Source organism: Argentina silus, assembly GCF_951799395.1.
Source record: "Argentina silus genome assembly, chromosome: 4".
NCBI lineage: Eukaryota > Metazoa > Chordata > Actinopteri > Argentiniformes > Argentinidae > Argentina > Argentina silus.
Window position 1 is genome coordinate 5,786,630 of NC_139658.1, and position 26,063 is coordinate 5,812,692.

The 26,063-nt window shown below is 46.8% G+C and overlaps 1 protein-coding gene across 1 annotated transcript in view; it reads left to right on the forward strand.

The window, feature by feature from the left end:
• The window catches only part of bsnb (bassoon (presynaptic cytomatrix protein) b), a gene marked incomplete at both ends in the record, with an annotated part of 49,825 nt that extends 23,940 nt beyond the window's left edge, over window positions 1-25,885 (forward strand). Inside the window, 8 exons of the mRNA XM_083667640.1 lie at window positions 10,711-11,574; window positions 12,967-14,715; window positions 14,842-19,611; window positions 21,446-23,588; window positions 23,983-24,906; window positions 25,201-25,254; window positions 25,357-25,503; window positions 25,845-25,885. Coding sequence (XP_083523766.1) covers window positions 10,711-11,574; window positions 12,967-14,715; window positions 14,842-19,611; window positions 21,446-23,588; window positions 23,983-24,906; window positions 25,201-25,254; window positions 25,357-25,503; window positions 25,845-25,885 — 10,692 coding nt within the window. The remainder of the gene's footprint in view (window positions 1-10,710; window positions 11,575-12,966; window positions 14,716-14,841; window positions 19,612-21,445; window positions 23,589-23,982; window positions 24,907-25,200; window positions 25,255-25,356; window positions 25,504-25,844) is intronic.
• Between the last annotated feature and the right edge of the window lie 178 nt (window positions 25,886-26,063).

Consider the following 26,063-nt stretch of genomic DNA (forward strand, 5'->3'; position numbering starts at 1 on the left):
TTTGATATCTTTCTTTGATATCTGTATTTTCATTTCACAGACAGTTTTCTTGGTAGTAGCAAAACGCTGTTGTCAGTATGGACACCATCTGCTGTGTGTCTGTCCTGAATGTGACAGACCATATGCTGTCAGTAGTGAGGCACACACAGACAGACAGAAGAGGTAAATAAAGTGTTGAAAACAATACCAGACCCTCCACTACCCTTCCCCAGGAGGGACTTTCTACAGAGACACTCTTAATGTCAGATGACAGAATGTTGTCCTGCAGCAACACTCTCTGTGTGTCTAAGTGTAAGCGCTCCTGCATGACGAAATTGTCTGAATGTTTTGTTGTATCTATGTGTGTGTGTGTGTGTGTGTGTGTGTGTGTGTGTGTGTGCGTGTGTGTGTGTGTGTGTGTGTGTGTGTGTTTATGCTTCCTCTATGTTTGCAGATTGTGTGTTATTGCACAGGTATGAGGGTTTCTACAATGAGAACTATCCCATGTCAGATTGTTACAGTACCTCAAAGGGATTTAGAATACTTCCAGTTCCTCTGTTTTTTTTGTAAAAGTCTCACTATTGTGATCTGTCCAGGGTTGGAATCAATTATGTGTAGGCTACTATATATTGATGTCTATGCTTGGAATGCTAAACGTTCCTGTTAACATAGTAACATCCCTCCTCTATTTCATCCATCATTTTGATTACTGAGCTTTCCCACCTGCAGAGACAGGGACTACTATCACATTCTCTGACAAGTAATCCCCTACCTCAAATACCTGGGTAATTGAGTTGTTTGTAGACATTACGCATGCTGCGTTTCGGTAATGGATAGGGTTAACGGCCAGGGGAGCAATTCTGCCAAGAGATTTTGAAGCTGGCTATACCATGTGGCCATGGGGAGAACTGCAGTTAGTGCCAAAAAGTGCCGTTCCACCACATCCCAAAGGTGCTCTATTGGATTGAGATCTAGTGACTGTGGAGGCCATTGGAGTACAGTGAACCCATTGTCATGTTCAAAAAACCAATTTGAGATGATTTGAGCTTTGTGACATGGCACGTTATCTTGCTGGAAGTAGCCATCAGAAGATGGGTACACTGTGGTCATAAAGGGATGGACATGGTCAGAAACAATACTCAGGTAGGCTGTGGCATTTAAACGATGCTCAATTGGTACTAAGGGGCCCAAAGTGTACCACCGCCACCAGCCTGAACCGTTGATACAAGGCAGGATGGATCCATGCTTTCATGTTGTTTACGCCAAATTCTGACCCTACCATCTGAATGTCGCAGCAGAAATCGAGACTCATCAGACCAAGCAACATTTTTCCAATCTTCTATTGTAGCCTCAGTTTCCTGTTCTTAGCTAACAGGAGTGGCATCCGGTGTGGTCTTCTGCTGCTGTAGCCCATCTGCTTCAAGGTTCGACGTGTTGTGCATTCAGAGATGGTCTTCTGCATACCTTGGTTGTAACGAGTGGTTATTTGAGTTACTGTTGCCTTTCTATCATCTCGAACCAGTCTGGCATTTTCGCCCAGAGAACTGCCGCTCACTGGATATTTTCTCTTTTTCGGACCATTCTCTGTAAACCCTAGAGATGGTTGTGTGTGAAAATCCCAGTAGATCAGCAGTTTCTTAAATACTCAGACCAGCCCGTCTGGCACCAACAAGCATGCCACGTTCAAAGTCACTTAAATCACCTTTCTTCCCCATTCTGATGCTCGGTTTGAACTTCAGCAGGTTGTCTTGACCATGTCTACATGCCTAAATGCATTGAGTTGTTGCCATGTGAGTGGCTGATTAGATATTTGCGTTAACGAGCAGTTGCGTTAACGAGCAGTTGAACAGGTGTACCAGGGAGTGGCCGGTGAGTGTATATATATATATCAATGTTAACGTTTCTTCAACCACTATGACACTACATCATTGAAAATATAGTCTAAGTTTGTGGGTGATGGTTGGAACAGGGTACGTTTTTTGTTACAGAATGAAATATCAGATAGCATCTTGAGGCTCTCGATAGCATGGTGCCGGGGAGGGCATTGGAGCTTGAAATTGTACAGAATGAGCCAGAGGAGTGTTGTGACATATTAGACACTAGAAAGTTTCTATTTAGAACTGGAGTTCGTCTTGAGGTTTGGTGATCAGAACAACGTCAGTAAAATGTTGAACAGTGGTTTGTAGTTTCCTATTTGAAAGTCATCTAAAACTATCGGTGTGGTTTGTGATAAAGTAGTGTTCTCTGGGTGGAATCCTAACCTGAGATCCGTGCACGTAAATCCGACATTTGTGTAAATCTTGCATTTATGTCAATGGGAAATTTGCGTGATTGACACGCTCAGAACTCGAGTTGGGATTCCACCCTCTCTGAACTCTCAGACTGGAATGGGCTGATCCTGTCCACTGGCAGCAAAGAAACAAAGCACACAGAGCTGAAATCACCAGTAAAATCGAAGGTCATATGTTTGTTGATCAGTCGGAAAGGTCAAATTGAATTCTAGGCCCTCAATTTATCCAAATCATTTGTGATGCCAGTATTGGTCTGACCACGCTGTGTGCATATGAAATGATAGTTGTATCAATTCTATAGGTTGTATATCTATGACTGGCAGTAGCTGTGGCTCAGTCCTGTTGGCTCAGTGGATGATCCTTCATTTCCTCTTTAATCCGCAGCCCTGATCACGTGACTCCATTGAAGGAGTCCCAGGGGATTGACCCACATACCTGCTGACTCGGGCTGACCCGTCACTGCTAGCACAGGGCATAGCACAACGTGGCACGACAGGGCGTGGCAGGTGGCTGGAACACCTGTGCGCGTGCATACACACACATACTGAAGTGTAGAGTAGACATTCTCTTCTATTTGGAGAATACGGCAATTATATTTACCTTAAGAGATCAGTTTTGACTATATATATATATACTATATAACAGTATTAACAGCATTAGCCTCTTGCTGTCTAGTGGCAGGCTCCTTCTTTGGTTCCTGTGTGCGTGACACATTTCCCTACTCACCTCTGTCTCACCTGGCTGGCACAGGGGCCCCCCTGCACGCCGCCATTAATAATTTACACTGACCCTCTGAGACTTTGACCTTCACTCTTTAGTCATTAATTATCACCTCCTTCTTTAGTGTGGTGGCTTATTAGGTACTGTGTGACCCACAACTTGGTGTATTCATTATAATCTTTATTTTTGGTGTTTATTAATCATCATCTCCATCTCAGTTGTTTGTTATCACAGTGAAGGTTAGGACAGGGCATCTCTTTAAAGACGACAGTGAATGAAAAACAAAAATGAAAGTTAACTGTCTCATTAAAGCTAGTGCTTGAGTGAGAAAGACAGAAAGGTAGTATGAAGCAATGTAATGGGCCAGAAGGATTTAAGAGAAAGGTGATACATGTATCCATAATGAGCACCTGAAATATTCTTGCTCACTGGGGTGTGTTGTGGCATTTAATGACGGCTGACATTTCATGCTCACAGCTTGTGGTGTAATGCCCAGTAGAGAAACCATGTGGGAGAGAGAGTCCTACTGTGAACTGACGGGCAGATACTGTATGTCAGACATATGACATATGACTGACAGCAGGTCTGTGAATGTCTGATTCTGTCCCAGTAGTATGTTATATTTTATATAAATCTATTGTGTGTGTGCCATTGTAGTTATATGCCTCTGTGTGTGTGTGTGTGTGTGTGTGTGTGTGTGTGTATGTGTGTGTGTGTGTGTGTGTGTGTGTGTGTGTGTGTGCGAGTGTGTGTGCTTGCGTGAGCGTGAGTGTGTGTGTGTGGTGGTTATCAGTTTCTGTGTGCTTCTCTGTATGCCTGCTTGTCTATTTCTGTGCGTTCATGTTTTTGTGTGCGTGAATGGGTGTGTATATTCCAGTGTGACTCCTTCCTCCTGTGATTCAGATGAGATTGTGTTCTCTCTGGCTCCCTCCATAGGTGACCATTGTTAAAGCTCCTCCCCTAGTGTATCACTGATGTATTAATGCTTCACACACTCATCATTTCTCATTTTGTTACTGACACAAGGGTCCTACTTTCCCATTTCCTCTTTATGTTTGATTGGCATAAGGGCCATGCCCCCACACACACTCTTTCCATGTATAAGACACTCTAGATCCTGCCTTGTTTCTGTGACATTTTTCAACTGCCATTTCTTTGGCTATACAGTAGCTCAGTGTTAATTATTAACTCTCTGTCTTCCTCTCTCTCTCTCTCTCTCTCTCTCTCTCTCTCTCGCATGCACGCACGCACGCACGCACGCACGCACGCACGCACGCACGCACGCACACTGACTCAAACACTGACTCAAACACTGACTCACACACTGACACACATGTTTGACGAAGAGTTGGGCCAGTCTGTTGGGCCAGTCTCATCCACACAATTCTCCAGCCCTTCCAGGAAATAGCTGTGTGACAGAGCAGAGAAGAAGGTCAGGAACACTCACCCACGGACTAAGACAAATACAAATACACATACATAACTATGTATACAGACAGACAGACAGACAGACAGACATGCACACACAGTCAAAAGACAGTGGGAAGGACCAGGACTCAGTGATCCAGTGACTCAGCAGATTTCTCTGTGAGTGTGTGAGTGAGATCAATCCATTTGACCTTTTTCCTTGTGATAACGTGCGGTGTTCAATCCCTGATTATTTTGGCAGGGAAAGGGCAGCTCTTCCGGTTCTGGGGTCTCTACTCCTGGCTAAACTGAAGGGCCACTACCATCCTGCTGTGGCTCACAGCCTCCACAACAGCTGTCATACACTCTCGCCTCTCATGTGGGAACACACCCACCCACCCACCCACCCACCATCCACACAGAAACCTGCACAACCCTCTCCCTCATCACTCTCCCCATTTTTTACTAGTTCTCTCACTAGCATTCACTTACTCTCTGAAAAATAACAAACTATTTTACTCATGAGGAATGAAGTTGGCCCAATGATTAATCATTTAGGATCAGCATTTATGGCCAACTTTCCTTATTATAAGGTGTGATCACTGTGAGTTCTAACCATACTGCCTGTATCCAGACCCAGTTTTACAGTGTGCTGCCTATAATCCTCTATCTAGTCCCTGTCCTTGATTTCTCTTGTCCTGCTCCTCACCTCGGATAACCAAGCCCCCAGAGGACACACCCGAGCTGTCCTCACGGCAGGGCAGACATGTTTAGACAGGTTTAGATCTGACCACTGAAGCAGGATGTCAAGATAACTCTCTGGCTGGTGTAAATCCACTGACATCGGCCTCATAGCCAGGGTCAGAGGTCACAGGTTTAGATCTGCCCACTGAAGCAGGATGTCAAGGTAACTCTCTGGCTGGTGTAAATCCACATCTCATAGGCAATCACTCTGTAGTTTCATAGGTTTTAGTCACAGCCACACAGCTTCAGCACAGTATGAGTATTTTTCAGAGCCAGGGAAACTACATGTCTTGTGTTTATTGTGAGGCCTTATTGCTTTATAATGAGCTGACCTGTGCTGCAAACCCTGCTGTGTAATGAGGTTAACAACTCACTAACAAGATGATCTTACTAACAAGCTGAGCCCACCATGTCCACACGAACGTACCACACACACAAACACGCATGCAAGCGCACAGGCACGCACACATGCACGCACGCACGCACACTGACAACGTGAGCTGTTCATTGATTTCCACAGTTCCCTTGTTTGGGAGTCTTAGAACTAGTCAAACTCTTTTTGGTGAGCTGATTAGTATTTTGGATGCTTGAATAAATAGGTGAGAAGTATTGCTAATTATTTGCCTGTGGTTTTTAGTCCAGGCATTACAGACCTGATCCAAACTCCCATGAGTGTGTGTCTTGGTTTTCTGGGAACCATAAACGAAGGCCATTATTCACTGACAAAGCTTTCTTTAGCAGCGTAGCATCTCACCCTATGGGAGCAGTTAACCACTGACCTATTCTTTTGGTTGTACTGCTATAGCTCTTGTTTCATAATGATAATCTCTCTCCTGCTTAGAAATCTCTTTATCTCCCTGTCCCTCTGTTTTTTGCAGATATGTGAATGGGTGTGAACAGGCAGCTACAGGCCTTGTGCAAGCTGTCCCTGTGATGGCAGTGGGAGTGAGAGGGAGGGTCACAGTGGGCAGTAATAATCTGTTTGTTCTGCTCTGGGGGAACCATTCTCAGAGTCCATAAAGGTCTGTCTCAGAAGCCCACAGGCTCAATTTCTGAAATGGCTCCCATTTTCTCTGCACCGTGTGGGTGAGACTGAGAATGTAGCCTACACTACGCGCTGCTGTAAAAGCCAAAGCACTCTCCATGAATAATTCTCCGTTCCCAGTTCTCCGGTTTGGCCATGTTCCTTTCTCCCTTTCTCCAACGCAGTGACATTACGCTGATTCAGGAGCATAGAGGGGGGTTTGGCAGCACAAATGTGACAGGAAGAGAGCTACTCTGTTAAACAAAAAAAGCTTATTAGCATCTGATATTAGCATTTTACATGAGTATCTTCTTTATGAAAGCACCCCACAAACCCCAAAGACTAAATTGACTTCCTGCTGTTTTGGTGGAAGCCAACACTAAGCTCATGGTCACTGGTAGAGTTGATGGATGCGAGGCTTTTCAGCTGACAGATTAGTTCCCAGTGAGAGAATGTCAACAGTCGGAATATGCATGTATGGGTTTCTACAATATGTATGGATTCCTCAGTGTGTACTGTATTTGTATATTGTGTAATCTATTGTTTATCTCTTTTCCTTGCCTTATTTCCCCCCCCCCCCCTCTCTCTCTCTCGCTCTCTCTCTCTCTCTCTCACACACACACACACACACACCCACCCACCCACACACACATTCACGCGCACACATTCACGCGCACACACACACACACACACACACACACACACACACACACACACAAAAACCCATAAACACATGCACACTCTATATTCCATCTCATTTAGATTTTACACGTAAAAGAAAACTGCACAGATGGTTAGTTCTGAGAGCCCTGCACCTGTTTATATTTAGCTCTTCAGTAGAGTACTTGAGGGAGATAAAAACAAAGCAAGTGTGTCTGTTTGGCATGCCAATGACTCCCTCCACACTCCCCGGTCTTGCTTGAACAGCCAACAAAGTTCTGGCGGATTTGGGCAGAATTAACAAGGCTTTATCTTGCTTGCAGAAAATGGTACTGTATGGGGACTCACTGCTTATATAACACAGAGATACTGTATTCACTCACAGTATAACCCCCATATTTGTCCTTGTTAATTGTTAAGTGTTTGATTATGTTTGCTCATGGTACTTGGGTTTGTTCTTTGGTCAGGCTTTGTGGTTATGGTTGTACTTGTAAATATATTCACAAAACATTGCCTTCAATGTCACAAGAGCTGCGTGTAGAAAAAGTTTGCAGCGTCCTTGAAAAGTACAATCTCCTTTTTTTCCTTGCCAAACATTTGACAAAATGTTTTTATCTCCTTCCCTGCTAGAGAAAAATACATTTCCAACTGCCAACTTAGATCAAAAACTCTGTGAAACTCTCTTTTTACTCAGTGACTCCCTGGTCACTGAGGCTTCCAATTACTGGATAATCGATGACTATACTAAGCTGAGAACAAGATCAGATGTTAGCCACATGGTAGGTGGCTCCAGCATGTTGCTGATAAACTGCTTATTTTCCTATCTCTAATGGTTCTAAATGATGTCATGTCTAAATGAGGTAGCTATCTGCGTAATTCATTAGTCATGTTGCACACAGTCTCTAATTGAGTTATTATAAGGCCACATGGAAACGATGCTGTGTGACTGTACCATAACCATTCAGGTTATTACCTTGTACAGTATAAAGTGGTTCTTGCATTGATCACTCAGTGCAGAGTTACATGAATAGTTGATGATATTGATTTAGAACAGCCTCATCAACTCACCTGTAAAATGAGAAATATGCAAATGATGTTTGTCAGAAACACACTGCTAAATAGAATAAATGAAAACAGTTGTAAATCAATTTTAAGTTCAGATCCATTTTTAGAAAAACATTATTTGTTGGGGTTGTTAGGTGGCTGTTGTAATCATTATTTAATGGTTGACTATGTTTTGTTGTTTCACCAGGCGTGTGGTGATATTGGCTTGTGTGTGTGTGTGTGTGTGTGCGTGTGCGTGTGCGTGTGCGTGTGTGTGTGTGTGTTTGTGTGTTTGGAGGACCTGCCAGATGTGTGGCAGAGTGGTGTGTTGTGCTCAGGTTCCCGTGATTTTTTCCCCACCTGACGTAACATAACCAGAGCAGTACCCTGAAGAGACACAGGCTTACTAATGAGCGAAACTGGAGAAACACAAACATGTATACACACAGACACACACACACACACACACACACATAAGCACACACACACATACACACACACACACACACACACAAACACGTGCGCGCACACACACACACACACACACACTCACACATGTAAAAAGCAATCATACCCTCATATACATTAACATTTACGCACCCATATGGACTCAAATACATGAACCGATGCACTTACACTAGATGATAGGGGAGAGGGACTGAGGACAGAGGGACTGGCACTCCCTGGTCTTATCACTGGAGGGATGTCTGTCAACACTAGTCTCCAGGGCCAGCAGATTAACATCCAGATTAACATCCTATCACACTGTCAAGATGCTCATCTGGGCCCCAGACACAGAGACAAAGTGACTAAATGATTTCTCTGAATGTGGAACTGTCTCTCTTTTATAATCTATTTTATTTATTATATCCCTCTACATACATCCCTCTCTGTACATTGCATTTTGAGGAGTGAGTTTTTGTCACTTATTTTGAGTTGTAGACATATTCAAGGTATTGTTACTCCTGATGTAACTACTCAACTCTTGGAATATGACCAAGAAGTGAAGGTAGGCTATTTTAAATAGGTACTGTATGATAATTGGCAACAGATACTTTTCATACGAGTGTGCAAGAGTGTAATGTTCCTTGAAATCTTGTCTGAAATATAGCCAAATAGAGTGCAGCAGGAGTGTCCTCTACGATCGGACCATTTAACACCTGCATTGTATTTCTGTTTATTAGCTTGCTCTGAGACTGTTTTGTAGTCTGTTGCCAGAGTCTGCATTTTCTCCTTTGAGGTTAAATAAAGCATCACAACAGTAAAGGCTATGATTTATGGGACAGATGGTAATCAACAATAGAGGTGTTTATGAGGTTATTTATTATGGGTTTTGTTTAGTGTGTGAAGCTGTGACAGTAGTAGACAACACCTTTTCTCCATGCCCAGGGCACAGATGATAATCATAAAAACGGAGTAATAGCCTACAAATATGGGGCCACCATCTTTCTTTGCAGTTTTCATAACCAGTAATAGAACCATTGTTTTCCATTGATCCGTCTCATCGATTAGCTCCATTGATCTGAAATTTAATCTGTTTCTGCACACATCCTCTCTTTGATGGGTTTTTCGCCTTATTCTCAGCCATCATGATCACTACCTCCAAAGATGTCACGTTGGGGAGCATAAATGTAAGGGGCAAGAAAGAGCCTTTGTCTATCTCTTGTTGATGAGTCTTATCGCCTCAGTGAAGGTTTGATTCAGTCTTAGCAGTTGCTTCTGTAATTGCAGTGGGGCTCTATGTCTCACTAATAACACTTTTGCTGATTTGTATTCATACACATACTTTTCATACACATTCATACACATACTTTGTGTTTTAAAGTGCTTAACCTTGTCAGATGATTATGTTTTCTCATGAAGATGAGTGGCTTTATTTGGACAGGCTTTCAAATGTACTACAACCAAAGGTTTTAGTGATTGGAGCCCCAGGAACTGATGAATAGGTGCCTAAATACATAAATGATATCAAATGGGACACTCATTTTAATGGGACACTGATTTTCCCAAAAAAAAGGAACATATTTTGGACTCATACTTCATCCATGGGCTGTCTGTTTTGATAGCAGTTCTTCACAAACTGAAAAGGTTTATTTTAATTTATCTTATCATTAGGCTGTTGTTACTTATGGCACTTATTTTAAGTATTACAAATACCCAAAGATGATTTTATTTGTATATGCTACCCACCTCTTATTCCTTTTTAGCACTTCGCTTTAACGGATCGTTCTCTATACAGTATGTGTTGACTCTCCTGTGTTAATATCAACATAAAGGTCAATGTTAAACAAGTCCCCTCTGTACAGTGTCAGCAGACTCCCTGTTAAAAGCCTTCTCCCTTTTGGCTTGCTGCCACTGCTGGGGCCCCTGTATACTTTACATTTCAGCTTGCACACATCATTTTTGTATTACAAACGACAAAACAGTGGGACTGGTATTTAACCAAGGGTGAATTAGCAGTCTAAATCTTCTCCCATATGTAAAGTGGCTGATTTATGATGGTACAGAACATGCTTTTGCAGTATATTCTATTTACGAAGACGTGTCATTTGTAAGTGCTGTGACTGCAGGGTAGGCAGCTATTCTTGTCTGTCTTGATCTGCCATTACTCAGCTTACTCTTTAGCTTGTTAAATCTCCTCATAATCTTGTCTCCACATAATTTTATTTTGTTTCTAATTGTATTTATGATGTTTTCTTATGAGAGACTGTTGAAGCTTCTGTTTTTTGATTATGTTATTTTCTGCATCTCGATCATCTTTAGCTTACAGAAGTATTTTTGTGTTCATTGTGTGCAAAGCAATTTTCTGAGGTCTGTTTTTGTATTGTTTGTGTTTTTCAGAAGAAAGAATGGCTCTGCCTGAACTGCCAGACCCAGAGAGCGTTGTCTGGGAGCCTTGGAGATGCTCCACCTCCTGTTCCTCAGCCAGTGGGATCCCCACGGCACCCAGCTCCAGCCAATCAACAACAGCCTCAGCAAACAGGGCTTAAACCCACAGGTCCACAACCACAACAGAAACCACCGGGTGCCCAAGTAAGTGGCCCTTTCTCCCCTGTTAAACAGGCAGGCCCCACCCCCCAAACCAAGGGCCCTACCCAGCCCTCTCCCCACACCAAGGGCCCTACCCAGCCCTCCGCCCAAAGCAAAGGCCCTACCCAGCCCTCCCCTCAGACCAAGCCTACCCCCCAGAGTCGGAACCCAGCCCATCCTACTAACCAGACCAAGGGCTCTACCCAGCCCTCCCCACAGATCAAGCCCTCCCCCCAGACCAAAGGCCCTAACCAGCCCTCCCCCCAGTCCAAGGGCCCTACGCAGTCCTCCTCCCAGACCAAGCCTTCCCCTCAGACCAAGCCTTCCCCTCAGAACAAGGGCCCAGCCCAGACCAAGGGCCCTAACCAGGCCAAGGCCCCCCCCCAGGCCAAGGGCCCTACCCAGACCAGGGGCCCTACCCAACCATCCTCTGCTAAGGCAGCACCCACCTCTGCCAAGGCAACACCCACTCAGCCTAAACCCACCCAGAGTGTTCCCATGGCTAACAACCAGACCCGTAAACAACAGCAGGGCCAAGAGAAGACTAAAGTCACACCCAAATCTCAAAAGGAAGTAGAAGTCAAAGCCTCACCCAAGAAGGGAGGGCCTGAAGCTATCACCACTTCAAAAGACCTGAAGAAAACTGAAGACTCACAGAAGTCAAGACACCATGACGTGAGCTACCTGCAACTTCCACGTCTTCACCTCCGTTTCTTCTTAATTTACCACAAATATTATTTTAGCTTCATTTTAATATCTGTTATCAGTCATCATCATTATCATCATCATTGTCATCATTCTTCATCTGTATGATAATCTGTGATTTCCATAATCATTGCCATCATCATCACCATCACCACTGCCTTAATCATCATCATCATCATCATCATCATCATCACCACCGCCTTAATCATCATCATCATCATCATCATCTTCATCACAGTCATCTGTCTTATCTGTATGATAATCTATCATTGTGATCATCACCATCATCGGTTATCAGTCATCATCATTATCATCATCATTGTCATCATTCTTCATCTGTATGATAATCTATGATTTCCATAATCATCGCCATCACCATCACCACTGCCTTAATCATCATCATCATCATCATCATCATCATCATCATCACCACCACCGCCTTAATCATCATCATCATCATCATCATCATCATCTTCATCACAGTCATCTGTCTTATCTGTATGATAATCTATCATTGTGATCATCACCATCATCTGTTATCAGTCATCATCAGTATCATCATCATCACCAACATCATCATCATCACCACCACTGTCACTTCATCTGTATAATAATCTATCATTGTCATCATCACCATCATCTCTGTCTGTATCATCATCTTTGGCATCAGCATCATCATTTTCATAAATGCATCAGCGGTGTACCATGCATCAGCTTCAGTGTATTTTGTTTATGTTATAACATCATGTATTATCTTTAATATGGCAGCTTAATACTTGCAACATAATCATAATGATCTGCAATATCAACATGATGTAATACATTGTTTTACATGTAATTCAGTTTATTACTATTATCCTCATCACCTTGTTCATTCATTACCATTATTCTTCAACTGGCGGAGAATACATTGAAGATTAATTAATTCAGCATGTACTGTAACCTAAATAACATGTTTTTTGTTTATGTTTTTTATAGTTGATTTATTGTTTTTTTATTTATTCTTTGGCTCTTTTCATCTCAACCTTTTATTTCGTCATCTTTATGCACTTTACATTATCTATTATAGTTGCCTGTGCTTTCATATTGACTGAATTCCTTGCAATGTAATTATTCTCTAATGTCTTGCTAGAATAGTAATATAGCTGTATCTCATCTGTGTAAGCTCCAGTGCTTTAATTCCAACCCCTCTCATCTGTGAAACAAATGCTCATAAAAGTGACACTGCTGATGAGTTTGGTAAAATGATGGGATAGAAAGGATGCACTGATGCCTGTAATAGACTTTGCCATTAATTAATTCAGGGCCCAAAGACTGATGTTAACGGTGTCTGACCCCTCTCTCTCTTCTCTCTTTCCTCAGGATTCAAACAAGTCCAGCACACAGAGCTTAAGTGACACAGGCTACTCCTCAGACGGGATCTCCAGCTCACAAGGCGAGATCACTGGCCAGATCCGGGAGGAGGAGCTCAAGCTGAGTGAAAGAGGCCCCCCCAGCCCCTCAGAGATCACCAAGCTGGAGAGCTCCATGCGGCCCCTGTTAGAGTCCAAGACAACCTCAGATCATGGGCGGGGGAGACAACACCGTGACGCCAGGGATGTTGACGACAAGAAGCAGAGGCCTCATTCACTGTCCATCGGCCAGGAACGGGAGTATAACTCTGATGAGGAAGCAGCAAGAGATGAGTCGTCGGATGATCAAAGCTGCAAGCTACGGCATGACTATGTGGAGGACAGCAGTGAAAGTGGTCTCTCTCCCCTACCACCCAGGCAGAAGAAGTCTCATAAAGAGTTAACAGATGAGGAGTTTATGAGGAGGCAGATCATGGAGATGAGCGCTGACGAGGATGAGCTAGAGGAGGAAGAAGAGTATGGGTATCAGAAAACAAAAAAGGGGCACAAGCACAGTGGGGATTTGGGGAAAGAGAAACGGCGCCTCACTCACCATTCCAGTAGCTTTGAGGAGGATAGCAAGGGGACTGATGGTGCATACAAAACAGGGGAGGATGATGAAGGTATGATGGCTTCGCAAGGTGGCCTACGACGGTTTAAGACCATTGAACTGAACAACACCAACAGCTACAACCGAGACATGGAAATCAGCACAGAGCATGACCTCAGAGAGCCAGAGCTGGAGATGGAGAGCCTGACTGGATCACCAGAAGAGCGGTCAAGGGGGGAGTATTCATCCACCCTCCCTGCCACCACTCCCAGCTACACTTCTGGCACATCCCCCACCTCTGTGTCCTCCATGGAGGATGATAGTGACAGCAGCCCCAGCCGCAGACAGAGATTGGAGGAGGCTAAGCAGCAGAGAAAGGCTCGGCACCGGTCCCATGGCCCTCTACTGCCGACTATCGAGGACTCGTCTGAGGAGGATGAACTGAGGGAGGAGGAGGAGCTACTGAGAGAGCAGGAGAAAATGAGAGATCTGGAGCAGCAGAGGATTCGTAGCACAGCCAGGAAAACAAAGAGGGACAAAGAGGAGCTACGGGCACAGAGACGCAGAGAGAGATCCAAGACTCCCCCCAGCAACCTCTCTCCCATCGAGGATGCATCCCCAACCGAGGAGCTGAGACAGGCAGCTGAGATGGAGGAACTCCATAGATCTTCCTGCTCAGAATACTCCCCTTCCATGGACTCAGAAGCAGAGGGGTTTGAAGTGATGGGCTCAAAGCTGTACAAATCAGGGAGTGAATACAACCTACCCACTTTCATGTCTTTATACTCCCCCACAGAAAAACCTACAGCCACCTCACCATCAGACAAGACACTGAAAAGTGCAGAGGAAGTCTATGAGGAAATGATGAGGAAAGCAGAGATGATGCAGAAGCAGCAGCAGACACAGCCAGGGAGGCAAGCCCAACCAATAAACAATCAGCAAAGACAACAAGCAGGGGCACCTCAGCCTGGTAGTAAACAACATCTAGACACTGGAACTGTTTTAACCCCTGGCTCCAGCCCCACACAGATCTCTGCACCTGTTTCATTCTCTTCATCTGGGAGTGACCCACGAGTCCCAGGAATCCGTGTAACACAGCATTTATCAAAAGAAACACAAGACAGAATGAGGACACAGACTGCCAAAATAGGGGGTGTCATTCCCCCTGCAGTAGCCACAACTATAGCATCATATGGAGTGTATAGCAGGGATGGTGTCCCAACTGTTGCCCCTACCCAAGGTCAGTCTGCTACGACTCAATCCCAAGCATGTGCACGGCAGCCAGGAAATGCAGCGGCTGGAAGGACAGGGCCTCAGGGGCCAGCACAGACTCCACCTTCTGACCCGGGAGCATCATCCCTCACATCCAAAGTGTTCTCTTATTTCAAAGGACCCAGCCCTCCACTCTCCCCCTCTGTCTCTCCCACACACAGTCCCACTCATTCTCCATCCCCTCGCCCCACTGGTGGGATGGGCAAGCCAGTGCCTTCTCAGGCAGGCACTGGTGGCCCCACCTCTCCAGTGCCACCACATGGAGCCCAGACACCTCAAAGAGCAGTGTCACCACGCCTTGCAAGACAACAGTCCTCTCAAGATTCACCAGTGATGGTGATAACTCTAGGTTCTGAAACCACCAGTCCTGCCAAGCCTCTAACAGTAAACTCCTCCACCTCTCCTCTGTCCTCACCAACACAGGTTGGCCGTCAGTCCATGTATCACTCCCAGATTCCCTCAACGAGCTCCCCAACATCCCCACAAATACACCCATCACACCAATCCCCTCAACATGGCTTACAGAGGGCCCAAACAGCAGAGAGGGTTCATATTGATATGAGCACAGTGACCACTGCAACCACATACAGTCGTGGGTCATTATCGATGGAAAATATCTCTCTATGTAGAATCTCCAACGTTCCAGGCACCTCTAGGGTTGTAGAGCAGGGCCAAATGCACCCAAGTGGTAATGTGGTAGACCTGAGGGCACCAATGAAGCCTGCCCCAATTATCATGACAGATCAGGGGATGGATCTAACATCTCTGGCGTCTGATTCAAGGAGGTACTCCCTTGGTTCGGAACAAACCTCCAGTCGTCACACAGCTGTACAGCCACTTATTATGAACCTGAATGCACAAGAGCAGCCTCACATGGCAGCCTCAACTCCAACAACAGTGAGTGTCACAGTGGCAGCCTCCATGTTTATGTCACAACCGAAGCAGCCAATAGTGTATGGAGATCCATTACAGAACCGTATGGATCTTGGGCAAGGCGTTGGATCAGCAGTATGTTTAACTCAGACTAAGCCAACAATTACAGACCCATCCATTCCTAAAATTGATGCCTGTTTGGAGGACCTTGGTATCCAACAGCATCAGCTACAAATGCAGCAGCAGAAGCTTCTACAGCAACAACAGCTCCTCGAACAGCAGCTTCAGCAGCACCAACAGTCCTCATTTGCTCGCTACAACTTAGCTAACCAAGTCCAGCCAATGCAAGTCCAGCCACTGTTGTTAAAAAAAGACCTTATAGTGAGCCAGACAAGCAGTGGCAGTACCCAGCCTGTCGTCAGTGTCAGTGCCATTCCTAGAGTATCTCCCCTCCCACCACAACCACCAGCTGGGGCTCCTCCCTCAAACACTTCACATGACATCTATGGTGGGGTCGCCTTAGAGTTGAAGAACAAGCCCACAGTGATGAACCTGTCCACAGGCAAGCCCCATGTCATGATGGTTCAACTGGATGACAGCAACACAACACAAGGGGCCACAGTGTCTCAGCTGGTGAAAAGAGAGGAGCCCCCTCCTCCACCTCCCCAGGTCTTGGATCTCACTGGACAGATAAAACCAGAGAACCAAGTGGCTTGTTGTGACGTTGTTTACAAACTGCCCTTTGGTGGTAGCTGCTCAGGGCCCTTTAGTCAGACGCCCACAACAGTGACACCAGATAAAACCCCCACCTCTGAACCTTCCCAAGTTGCCCGGCCACCCCCTGCCCCACATTACGGTGCAGGAAAACAGCAACAACAACCTGTAAAAGATGGATACCAGTCAGCAGGCACACAAGTAGTAACAGGGCAACGCAAACCATACCCTATACCACCTTCAGGAAGGCTTCAACCTTCTATGTCTGACAACAACCTATCTACTGCCGGGCTTCAGTACTATCAGAGGAATGACCCAGGGGACTTAGCAGTGGATCTGAGCACCGTGAATCAGGCTTATGAGGGAGGATATCTTGGCATGGGTGCGCAGTATGGATCCTACACAGACTTGCGTCACCAAGGAGACATTGCAGGTCCTCCTTTACCCCTGCGACGGTATGGCTCCATGTCCAACATAAATCAAGACTATGGCTATGGTCCTGCAGTATTACAGGACTCAAATCTAGCACAGTACAGTGCCACCACTGCCAGGGAAATCAGCAGAATGTGTGCAGCTCTTAGCTCTATGGACCAGTTTGGGAACCGGTATGGAAACAACCCAGAACTGATGCAGTATGGTGCTGGAAGAGGATCAGGGCCTGCAGGAAGGCCTAACCTACAGCAAAGCTTAGCATCAATCAGAGCCAACCTACTGTATGGCCCTGATGGGAGGCCCACTGCACATGGCCAAGCTCTTACTCATTTGATAAATGCTAGACAAGCAAGCATACGGGCCTTATATCCCTCTGCTATGAGAGGAGCTGACGGCATGACATACTCCACCATTAATACCCCAATAGCCTCTACCTTGCCTATTACCACCCAGCCTGCCTCTGTTCTGCCACCCATGCCAAGAGGAATATTCCGACCTTACCCTGCAAGTGTGACCGCTGTACCACTGGCTAGTCTCACCAGGTTGCCTCATGTGAACCCAAGGATGCCTCTATCCACACAGGGACCTTACCGTTACCCCCCTCCCAACCAGTTCCCTACATCAGCCCCTGGAGGTGTACCTGCCACAAGCAACCCCACCCAGGAAACTCCTGTCTACCTTGGGAAGCCTTCAGCAACCATCACTGTGCATACGGCTGCAACATTTCCACCGGCCCAGCCTGTTACATATTTGGGTGCACAAAGTGTACCAATGGCTAGTGTACACACTACTGCAATGCCAAGTCAGACAGCAGTAGTCCCTGCAAACCAACAGACACCCCAATCTCAAATCACAGTACAGAATGTTATATCACACCCTCAGACCCAACCTCAAATTCAACCTCAAATATCCCAGCAGATGCAAACCCAAATGCAGTCCCAAATGCAGCAACAATTGCAAACTCAAATCCAACAAACACAAACTCAAGCTTTATCCCTGACTCAAACCCAACCCCAGTCTCAAATGCAACCTATAACTCAACCGCAGCCACAGGCATTAGTGCAGCCACAGACTCAGCTACAGATCACTCCCCAGGTTGCACCTATAGCAGCAGCCAGCACTGCCATTGCTGCTCCCATTGACCCAGAGAAGGAAAAGGAAGAGGAGCGTTTGAGACAGCAGCAGGAGCAGATGTTGCAGCTGGAGCGAGAACGCGTAGAGTTGGAGAAGCTACGACAGCTGCGCTTACACGAGGAGCTAGAGAGAGATCGCATAGAGCTCCAGCGGCATAGGGAGAAAGAGCAACTGCTAGTGCAGCGTGAGATCCAGGAACTGCAAACCATCAAACAGCAAGTATTGCATCAGCAGCAGTCAGAGAGGGAGACCCAACTAGTCATGCAGAGAGAACAGCTAGCCCAGCAGAGGATGCAGCTCGACCAGATCCAGTCTCTGCAGCAGCAGCTCCAGCAACAGTTGGAGGAGCAGAAGAGGCAGAAGACTGCAGCAGTGGAGGCAGTAGCAGCAGCCGCAGCAGCAGAGGCAGCCGCCGCATCAGCAGCAGCAGTGGCTGCAGCCACAACTGCACAGAGTGCCATGCAAGGGGTTGTGGTAGGGGGAGGACCCGCCCAAGGTTTCATCATCTGTGGTCAGAGTGGTAGGGTGATCCAACAAGATGGCCAGAGTGTTCAATTCTGGCAACCCCACATGGATGGGCAGGTGGTCCAGGCTGTAGTGGCCTCAAGGCCTATACCTAGCTCTGCCTCTGAGATGTCTTTAAAGAACAGTGACGAACAAGCAGAATCCAGGGCCATGAAAAAGCAGAACTCAATGCCTCGTCTGAGGGATGGTTCAGAGGATGAGACAGTGAAGAGGATTGCAGATAGCAGTGTGCAGACGGATGATGAGGAAGGTGAGGACAGGTTCATGAATAGGCGCAGAAGAACCAGACGTATTGCTGACTGTAGTGTTCAGACTGATGATGAGGACCAGGCAGAATGGGAGCAGCCAGTGAGGCGTAGACGATCACGATTCTCCAAACACTCAGACTCCAGTGCAGATAACAAATCTGAGGGTTCAACTAAAGTGTCTTCCTCAAGTATAGCCATTCAGACCACCAATGACTCCTCATGCCAGACTGAGTCAGATCAGTTGGGCAGGGTTTCACCTGCAATCCACATCACTATGGCTGAGACATCCAAGGTTGAGCTGCTACACTACATCTCTGCCCCTGAAAGGACCCAGAAAGGAGAGAGCCTGGCCTGCCAGACAGAGCCAGAGGCACAGTCTCAGGGGGTGGTGGCCCCTCAGCTTAGTGTACCCACCACCATTAGTCCCTACTCCACCAGTTTGCAGCTTGTGGGCTCTAGTCCATCTGATCCAGCCTCACCACGACTCCAAGGAGTGGCTAAGTTTGAGAGGAGGAAACCAGACCCTCTGGATATTGGCTACCAACAGCAAGGCCAGCAACAGAATGAGTCTCCATCTCGCCAGCCTCCGAAGTCTCCCCAGGTGCTGTACTCTCCTGTTTCTCCTCTGTCTCCTCATCGTATGTTGGAAACAACATTCGCCTCCCAAGAGAAACTCAACAAGGCGCATGTCACGCCTCAACAGAAAGCCTTCACTGCAGAGTCCCCTCAACGTCACCAGACCCTCCCAAGGCCCATAAAGAGTGTGCAGCGCTCCATGTCAGACCCCAAGCCCCTCAGCCCTACATCAGAAGACCCCGCCAAGAACAGGTTCTCCCCATATCATCAGCAGGCTCTCTCCAACAGTCAGGTATGTTATCGGTGAACATTATTACTGTGACAACTTTCACCATGAGATCATGAGAACACTTATCATTAAGTTGTAGTAACAAAATTGTATTGACATGATGTTACACAGTAATTATGTCCTTGCATGGTATACTGTATACAGTTGAACAGTTCTTATTACACATGTGTACTGTAATAACACAAACCACTTAGCTCAATAACTCTGCAATTACACCGCTAATGTACTATATAACAATAATTGCAAAGTAATGGAGTTGAGTGGTTTATGTTTCTACAAAAATCCAATAAGGACTGTTCCTTTTTCTACTAACAACACAAAATGTTCAACTCCATATACCATGCAATACTATAACATCATGTTAATACAAGGTTGTTACTAGAGTGATCACGGCATAACTACACTGGTATAGTGGCAACTTCAAAGTACTCTCCAAAATGTTGTCAGTTTGTCAGACCTCAAAGATAGTCTAATGTCAATGTGAGTCGATGTCCCCAGCTATCTTTTGTGTACAGGGTAGACTCTACACAAAAGCCTTACTCCCCAATTAATGGGAATGATTAGTCTAATATATTCTATTATTTTGGGGTTGAGGCTTATAATATGAAAATGCATACATTTGTGCTTGAAAAAATGTAAGACAGCAGAGAGAGTAAATGACAGCACACTGAATGTACTGAAAAGAGAGTCTTTCGTGAGAGCACAGATGCATCACACAGGGTTTGGCATCAAAGGACGTGACAGAATGTTCTCAGGAGAGCAGCTGTCCATGCCAGGCACCAAGCAAGCTTCCATCTCCTCCATCCCCTCTCTTTCTCTAAACTGTAGCCTTCTCTCTTTCACTTCTACTTCTGTTCTTACCCATTTCCCTCTCTCCTTCGCTCTCCTGTTATATACTCGGTCTCTCCCTCTTTCTCTCTGTCTCTGTTTCTCTTTCCCCCTCCCACCCTACTTCGCTTGTTCTCTGTCATGCTTTCCCTTCTATATCTGGCAAAGCCCTCAGAGATGCCAGGGGGACACACAATGTGGAGGCATCCTGGTACAGTCCTGCTGTCTTCCGGCTTGTAAGCAGCTGGTCAAAGTAAATTCGAATTTGTCTGCACTCAGTGCAAAGGCTGTCCACGGAACAGCCACACACGGAAATTCTAAGATCATTTTTTGATAGTTCTTGCTTTGTTTGTGCGGCTATACATCAACATTGAAAATATGTCTCTTTCACGGATACTCATTAAATTCACCTTGGGTCTACACAACTCCTAAATTGTAAGTAGCAAGCTAGCCACATTTCAATGTTATTTTCTGTTACAATAATTTGCAATTTCACTGTGGCCATTGATGTTTGAGATTGATGCATGTTATTAGTTTTTCGCAATTGGAAAAAGTGGGATGAATATGTTATGATTGGAGTCTTCTAACTGCCTCCTAGTTATCTATTCTTGTTCATGTGGAGATAGTTTGTCATGATCTGAAGTCATTGTACTCTAGCACTCATCTTCCATTGTGTTTTGAAGAGACATGCTCTTGAATATAATTTAGCTCATTATTCTTTATCAAAGTGTTTTTCAAATTGACTAAAATGTATTAAATAGAACATTTTACTTTGAAAATTAATGCTAAACTCCCTTACTCTAAAAAAGTGATTTTATTTCTGACATAAGCTTCTGAAATAAGGTCACAAAAGCTGTACAGCAATTATCAATATAAAGAGAATAGGGAGCTTAAATCGTTGTACTATAAGCACCTAATGCAATTAGTCTGATTTACATAAAGGCTTTCTGTTTATAGCTCAGTGTTGGCTCATTGTTTTTTTCTGCTTCCTGACTTCCCTCTCCTCCAGATGGCCACCCTGCAGCAGCAGCAGAACTCTCTGATGAGAAAGGTTAAGAGGACCCTCCCAAGCCCCCCTCCAGAGGAGAGCCCACTCCCCATCGTCACCCCAGCGATGTCCCAGATGTACAGCTCCCCAGGGATGCCCCAGAGGGTCCTGCCCAGGCCTGCCCAGGGAGTCACCAAGGCAGGCCTGCTCAATGAGTTGAAGGCCGTAGAGCAGGAGTCCACCAAGCTCCGTAAGCAGCAGGCCGAATTGGAGGAGGAGGAGAAGGAGATTGATGCTAAGCTGCGTTACCTGGAGCTGGGCATCCACCAGCGTAAGGAGACACTGGTGAAGGAGAGAGAAAGGAGGGAACTGGCCTACATGCGCTGCATGGGTGACCCTCGGGACTATATGTCAGACAGCGAGCTCAATAATCTGAGGATGGCAGCAGCAACAGGGGCTTTTGATGGTAATGGTCTGTTGACTAGGCCCAGCACAGCACCGCTGAGCCAGTTCACCAATGACCTCAATGCAGCCTCCCAGTATCCCTCCACATCCTCGTACATGTCCTATCAGTACCCTCAAAGCCAGCCGACACCCACACAGCAACCAACCGCTGCTTACCAACAGATAGGTTTCCAACCCCCTCAGTACCCAACAGCATCCCAGCCCCAGCCAGGCACCTTCCAGCCCCACCCCCCACAAGGCCCTGGATACCAGACCCAGGGAGCCTTCACCTCTCATGGCTATGGTCAGTCCTCCTACCCGACAGACCTAGGCATGCAGCAGCACGGTCACCAGGGTTTCCAACCACCTACTCCACATATCCCAGGCCAAAACCTGCCCTACCCAGTGCAGGGCTCCTACCAGCCTGGCCAGAGCCTGTCTTTCCAGCCCCAGGCAGAGATCCTCACTGTCCACCAAAGGCCACGGCAGACGTCATTGGCTGATTTGGAACAAAAGCTGCCCACTAACTACGAGGTCATCAGCAATCCTGCCGTCTCAGTAGCCACGTCAGCTACAGACACAGGCTTTGGCTCTGTCTACGCCTCCAATACTATGCCCAACACCTATGGGCAATATCGCTCCCCTGAGCCAGGCCTGACTCACTCAGTAGACAGCCCCACTTCTGCCTATACTGCAGATGGTCTCTACACTTCAAATCTAGAGCAGAATATCCCCAGGAATTATGTTATGATCGATGACATCAGTGAGCTGACAAAAGAGAACACATGCCCACCCACTGACACTCTGGGGCATCCTGTAGGTGGACGCTATGGTAGTGAGAATGGCCCTGCACACGGGAGTGCCTATGGCAGGCCAGAGGATGAGCCTGTGGACCAGTATGGTAGGCCTACAGGAACCACAGGCTACCATCAGCAGGGTGCCGTGGACAGCCGGACCAACACCACAGTGAGTGGGGGCTCTTCCTATTACTATGATGATTATAAACACCCTACAACACGCCCCAGCTCTGGGACCCAGAAACACACATCTAAGAACCTGGCCCCTGCCGTGGTTTCCTCCAAACGCAGTAAACATAGGAAACAAGGTATGGAACAGAAGATATCAAAGTTCTCCCCCATCGAGGAGGCACGGGATGTGGAGTCTGACCTGGCCTCCTACACCATGACAACATCAACTGGGGGAAGCTGCACGGTCGTGTCCAGGTCCAAAAAACTCCAAGATGACATCACATATGGGCTGAAGAAGAACGTCTATGATCAGCAGAAGTACTATGGCACGTCCAGCCGAGAGGCTTTGGAGGAGGAGGATCGTATGTATGGCTCTGGGAGATCCAGGTCCACAGGCTATGGTATGGACAAGATCTCCTCCAGAGATGCGACAGGTTACAGGAGCAAGTCCTATGAGAGGGATGCCATGGAGAGGTCCCAGAGAGGCAGCCAAAGCCGCAGCGGACGGCCCTCCATGCGCACCCAGAACTCAGAGGAGGAGAGCCCACTCAGCCCTGTAGGTAAGCCTGTGGGGATTGGACGAGGTTCTGGGGTGCCAGATCCCAATGATGTGAGGAACCAGTACGGTTCCAGCCACTCCCTGCCAGACGTACAGGACCACCACATGAAGGACCTGCCCAGGAGCCACGTCTACAAGCCAGATGACCCTTACCTTGTAGATGACATGCACGCTGCTGTATCTGACAGCGAAGGTAACTGGTGCTGAATGCCAATCACTGCCTGACCATAAGCTCCTCCCTCCTCTGTTTGCTGAAAAGTGACTGCATGTCAAGTGTTGAGTCTTGAGAGCAGCATGATGGCTCCTTTTGTTCTGACTGTTGAAAAAACATGTTGTGCCCAATGCATGAAACCGTATATGCCTATTTTTTCTTTTTCTTTTTTTTGCATGCTGCAGTTTTTTATTTGTGGTGCGATGTCTTGTGATTTCACAACAAAATTGTGCTCTGTTTTGTCTGACTCTCTGAAAGAGACAGTCTGCATATTTTTTGGAGCTGTTGCATGGCTTCAGTCTGCATGTCTCTCCTCTCCACGCATCACAAAAACTGAAGCAACTGATTGATAATCTTTGTTTTGGTTCTCCAAAAGCCTATCATTTGGGTCAGGAAGAGACAGACTGGTTTGAGAAACCACGGGAGGCACGCTCTGATCGCTCCAGACACCATGGAGGTAGAGGTCATGCCTCTACAGGTAGGCGTGGCAACGTGAAGCACACCTATCATGACTATGACGAGCCCCCAGATGAAGACCTCTGGCCCCAGGATGAATACAACCAATCCCAACACCCCTCATCCACCACATCCCGGGAGCACCGTCACCATGGCAGCAGCTCGGGGAGGCATTCCTCATCGCGCCACTCCTCTGAGGAATCCAGGTCTACTCGCTCTTCGAGGACACACCCCAAAGACCCATCGATCCGCGCCGACGGCCGTGGCTCCTCCTCTGCACAGAAGAGAGGGGGCTCAGACCCCCGCTCCTCCCAGGGAAGCCACCGGGACTCTGGGGAATACTCCCGGGACCCAGCCACAAGCCACCATCATGGTAATGGGGGAAGGGGACAGAGGCAGCCAGGCTCATCCTCCAGGAGGCAGGACCCCTCTGTAGGGCCAAAGCAACAGCAGCAGGCTCAGGGTCCAGGTGGACAGCAGCGCTCCAGCGGGCAGCCTCAGTCAGGGAGGCAGCCTGGCTCTCAGCAGCCAGAAGGAGGCCAGCAGGCCCAGCAGATTGGCCAGCAGCAGCATCAGCAGCAGCAGCAGCAGCGTACCCAACAGCAGCAGCAGCCACTGCAGCAGAGCCAGCCACCTCAGACCACCACTGGAGGGGCTCAACCTGCCACCATGGGGGCAGGACCCACTGCAGGACCCACTGCAGGACCAGTGGCTGGACCGGGAGCTGGAGTAGGGGCTGGACCAGCAGCGTCCCAGCAGCAGGCTAAATCTGGCCAGACCCTGGCACAGGGACGCCAGCCAGGAGCAGGGCCTACAGCAGGCCAGCCACCAACCACAGTGGTGAGTACACCTGAGACAGTTTCAAATAATTTCAGAGGCTATAACTCATACTTTCCTCAGTCAATGATCCATACAAATTAGGACTGAATGTCATATGAAAATGTGACATTTACAGTATGTATATTTTACCTATCGATACAGAAATATACTACTAAAGAGAATAGTGAAATTAAATGAATTGCATCTCTGATATGTCTCTCTCTCTTTTAATGACAGCCGAAAATTGATGTTGCACCTGCAGCAGCAGCTGTGGGGATGAAACCTGCAGCAACAGCAACAGCAACAGCAACAGCAACAGCAACAGCAGCAGCACAGCCTCCCAAAACAGCCACGCCCCCCCTAACCGGCATCGGTAAGACTAACACCTCCCTCACAGTCACACACTGCATGAGTGCAAGTTCTCATACACAAACACAATGACAGCACTGACAGCGCTGTTGTTCCTCCCTGGCAGGCTCCAAAGCAGCCCCTGGAGGGATAGGTAGTAGGCCTGGAGGGATTGGCAGCGCTGCAGCAGGCCAGCCACCTGTTGAGGGGAACAACATTCTTGGCAATATCCTGCAGGGAGGGGCGGCCGAGCAGGCAGGGAAGCTGGGAGATGGTAAGGTCAAGAGCATGGCATAGGGAAAGAGTTCACAAGAGGTTCCACTATATACATACCCACTTTTTTTACAGTCTGCAGTATGTACGTTATTTAATACACTTGTAGTATGTAATAACTTGAAATTAACTGTGTCCTCAGTCTTTGTATCCTCAGTCTCAGTTGATGGTCTATGCTTAGTGAATGAATGCATGAAGCTTTATTTGATTTTCACACCTTCTACAATATAGTACTGTATGCGTACTACCATAGATGCCTACAATATGAAGTGTATTTCCATTCATTCTCTCTCTCTTTGTGTATTTCCCCCTCTCCCCATCTCCTCTATCTCTTTTACACAGCTGTGTCTGCCCTCGGCAAGAAGTTCACTTCATTTTGGTGAACTGAAGAGAGGAGGGTGAACAAAATTGATTTGTTTGTGAATGTTTTAGATGTTAGGCATCTAACATTTGTACCTTGTTTGTGTGCTGTGAAGGTCACAGTTATTATAAAAAGCATATGTTTCCCTTGCAGGATATGAGGAGTTGAGATGGAGGGAGATTGGAGGCTTGGTACTAGAA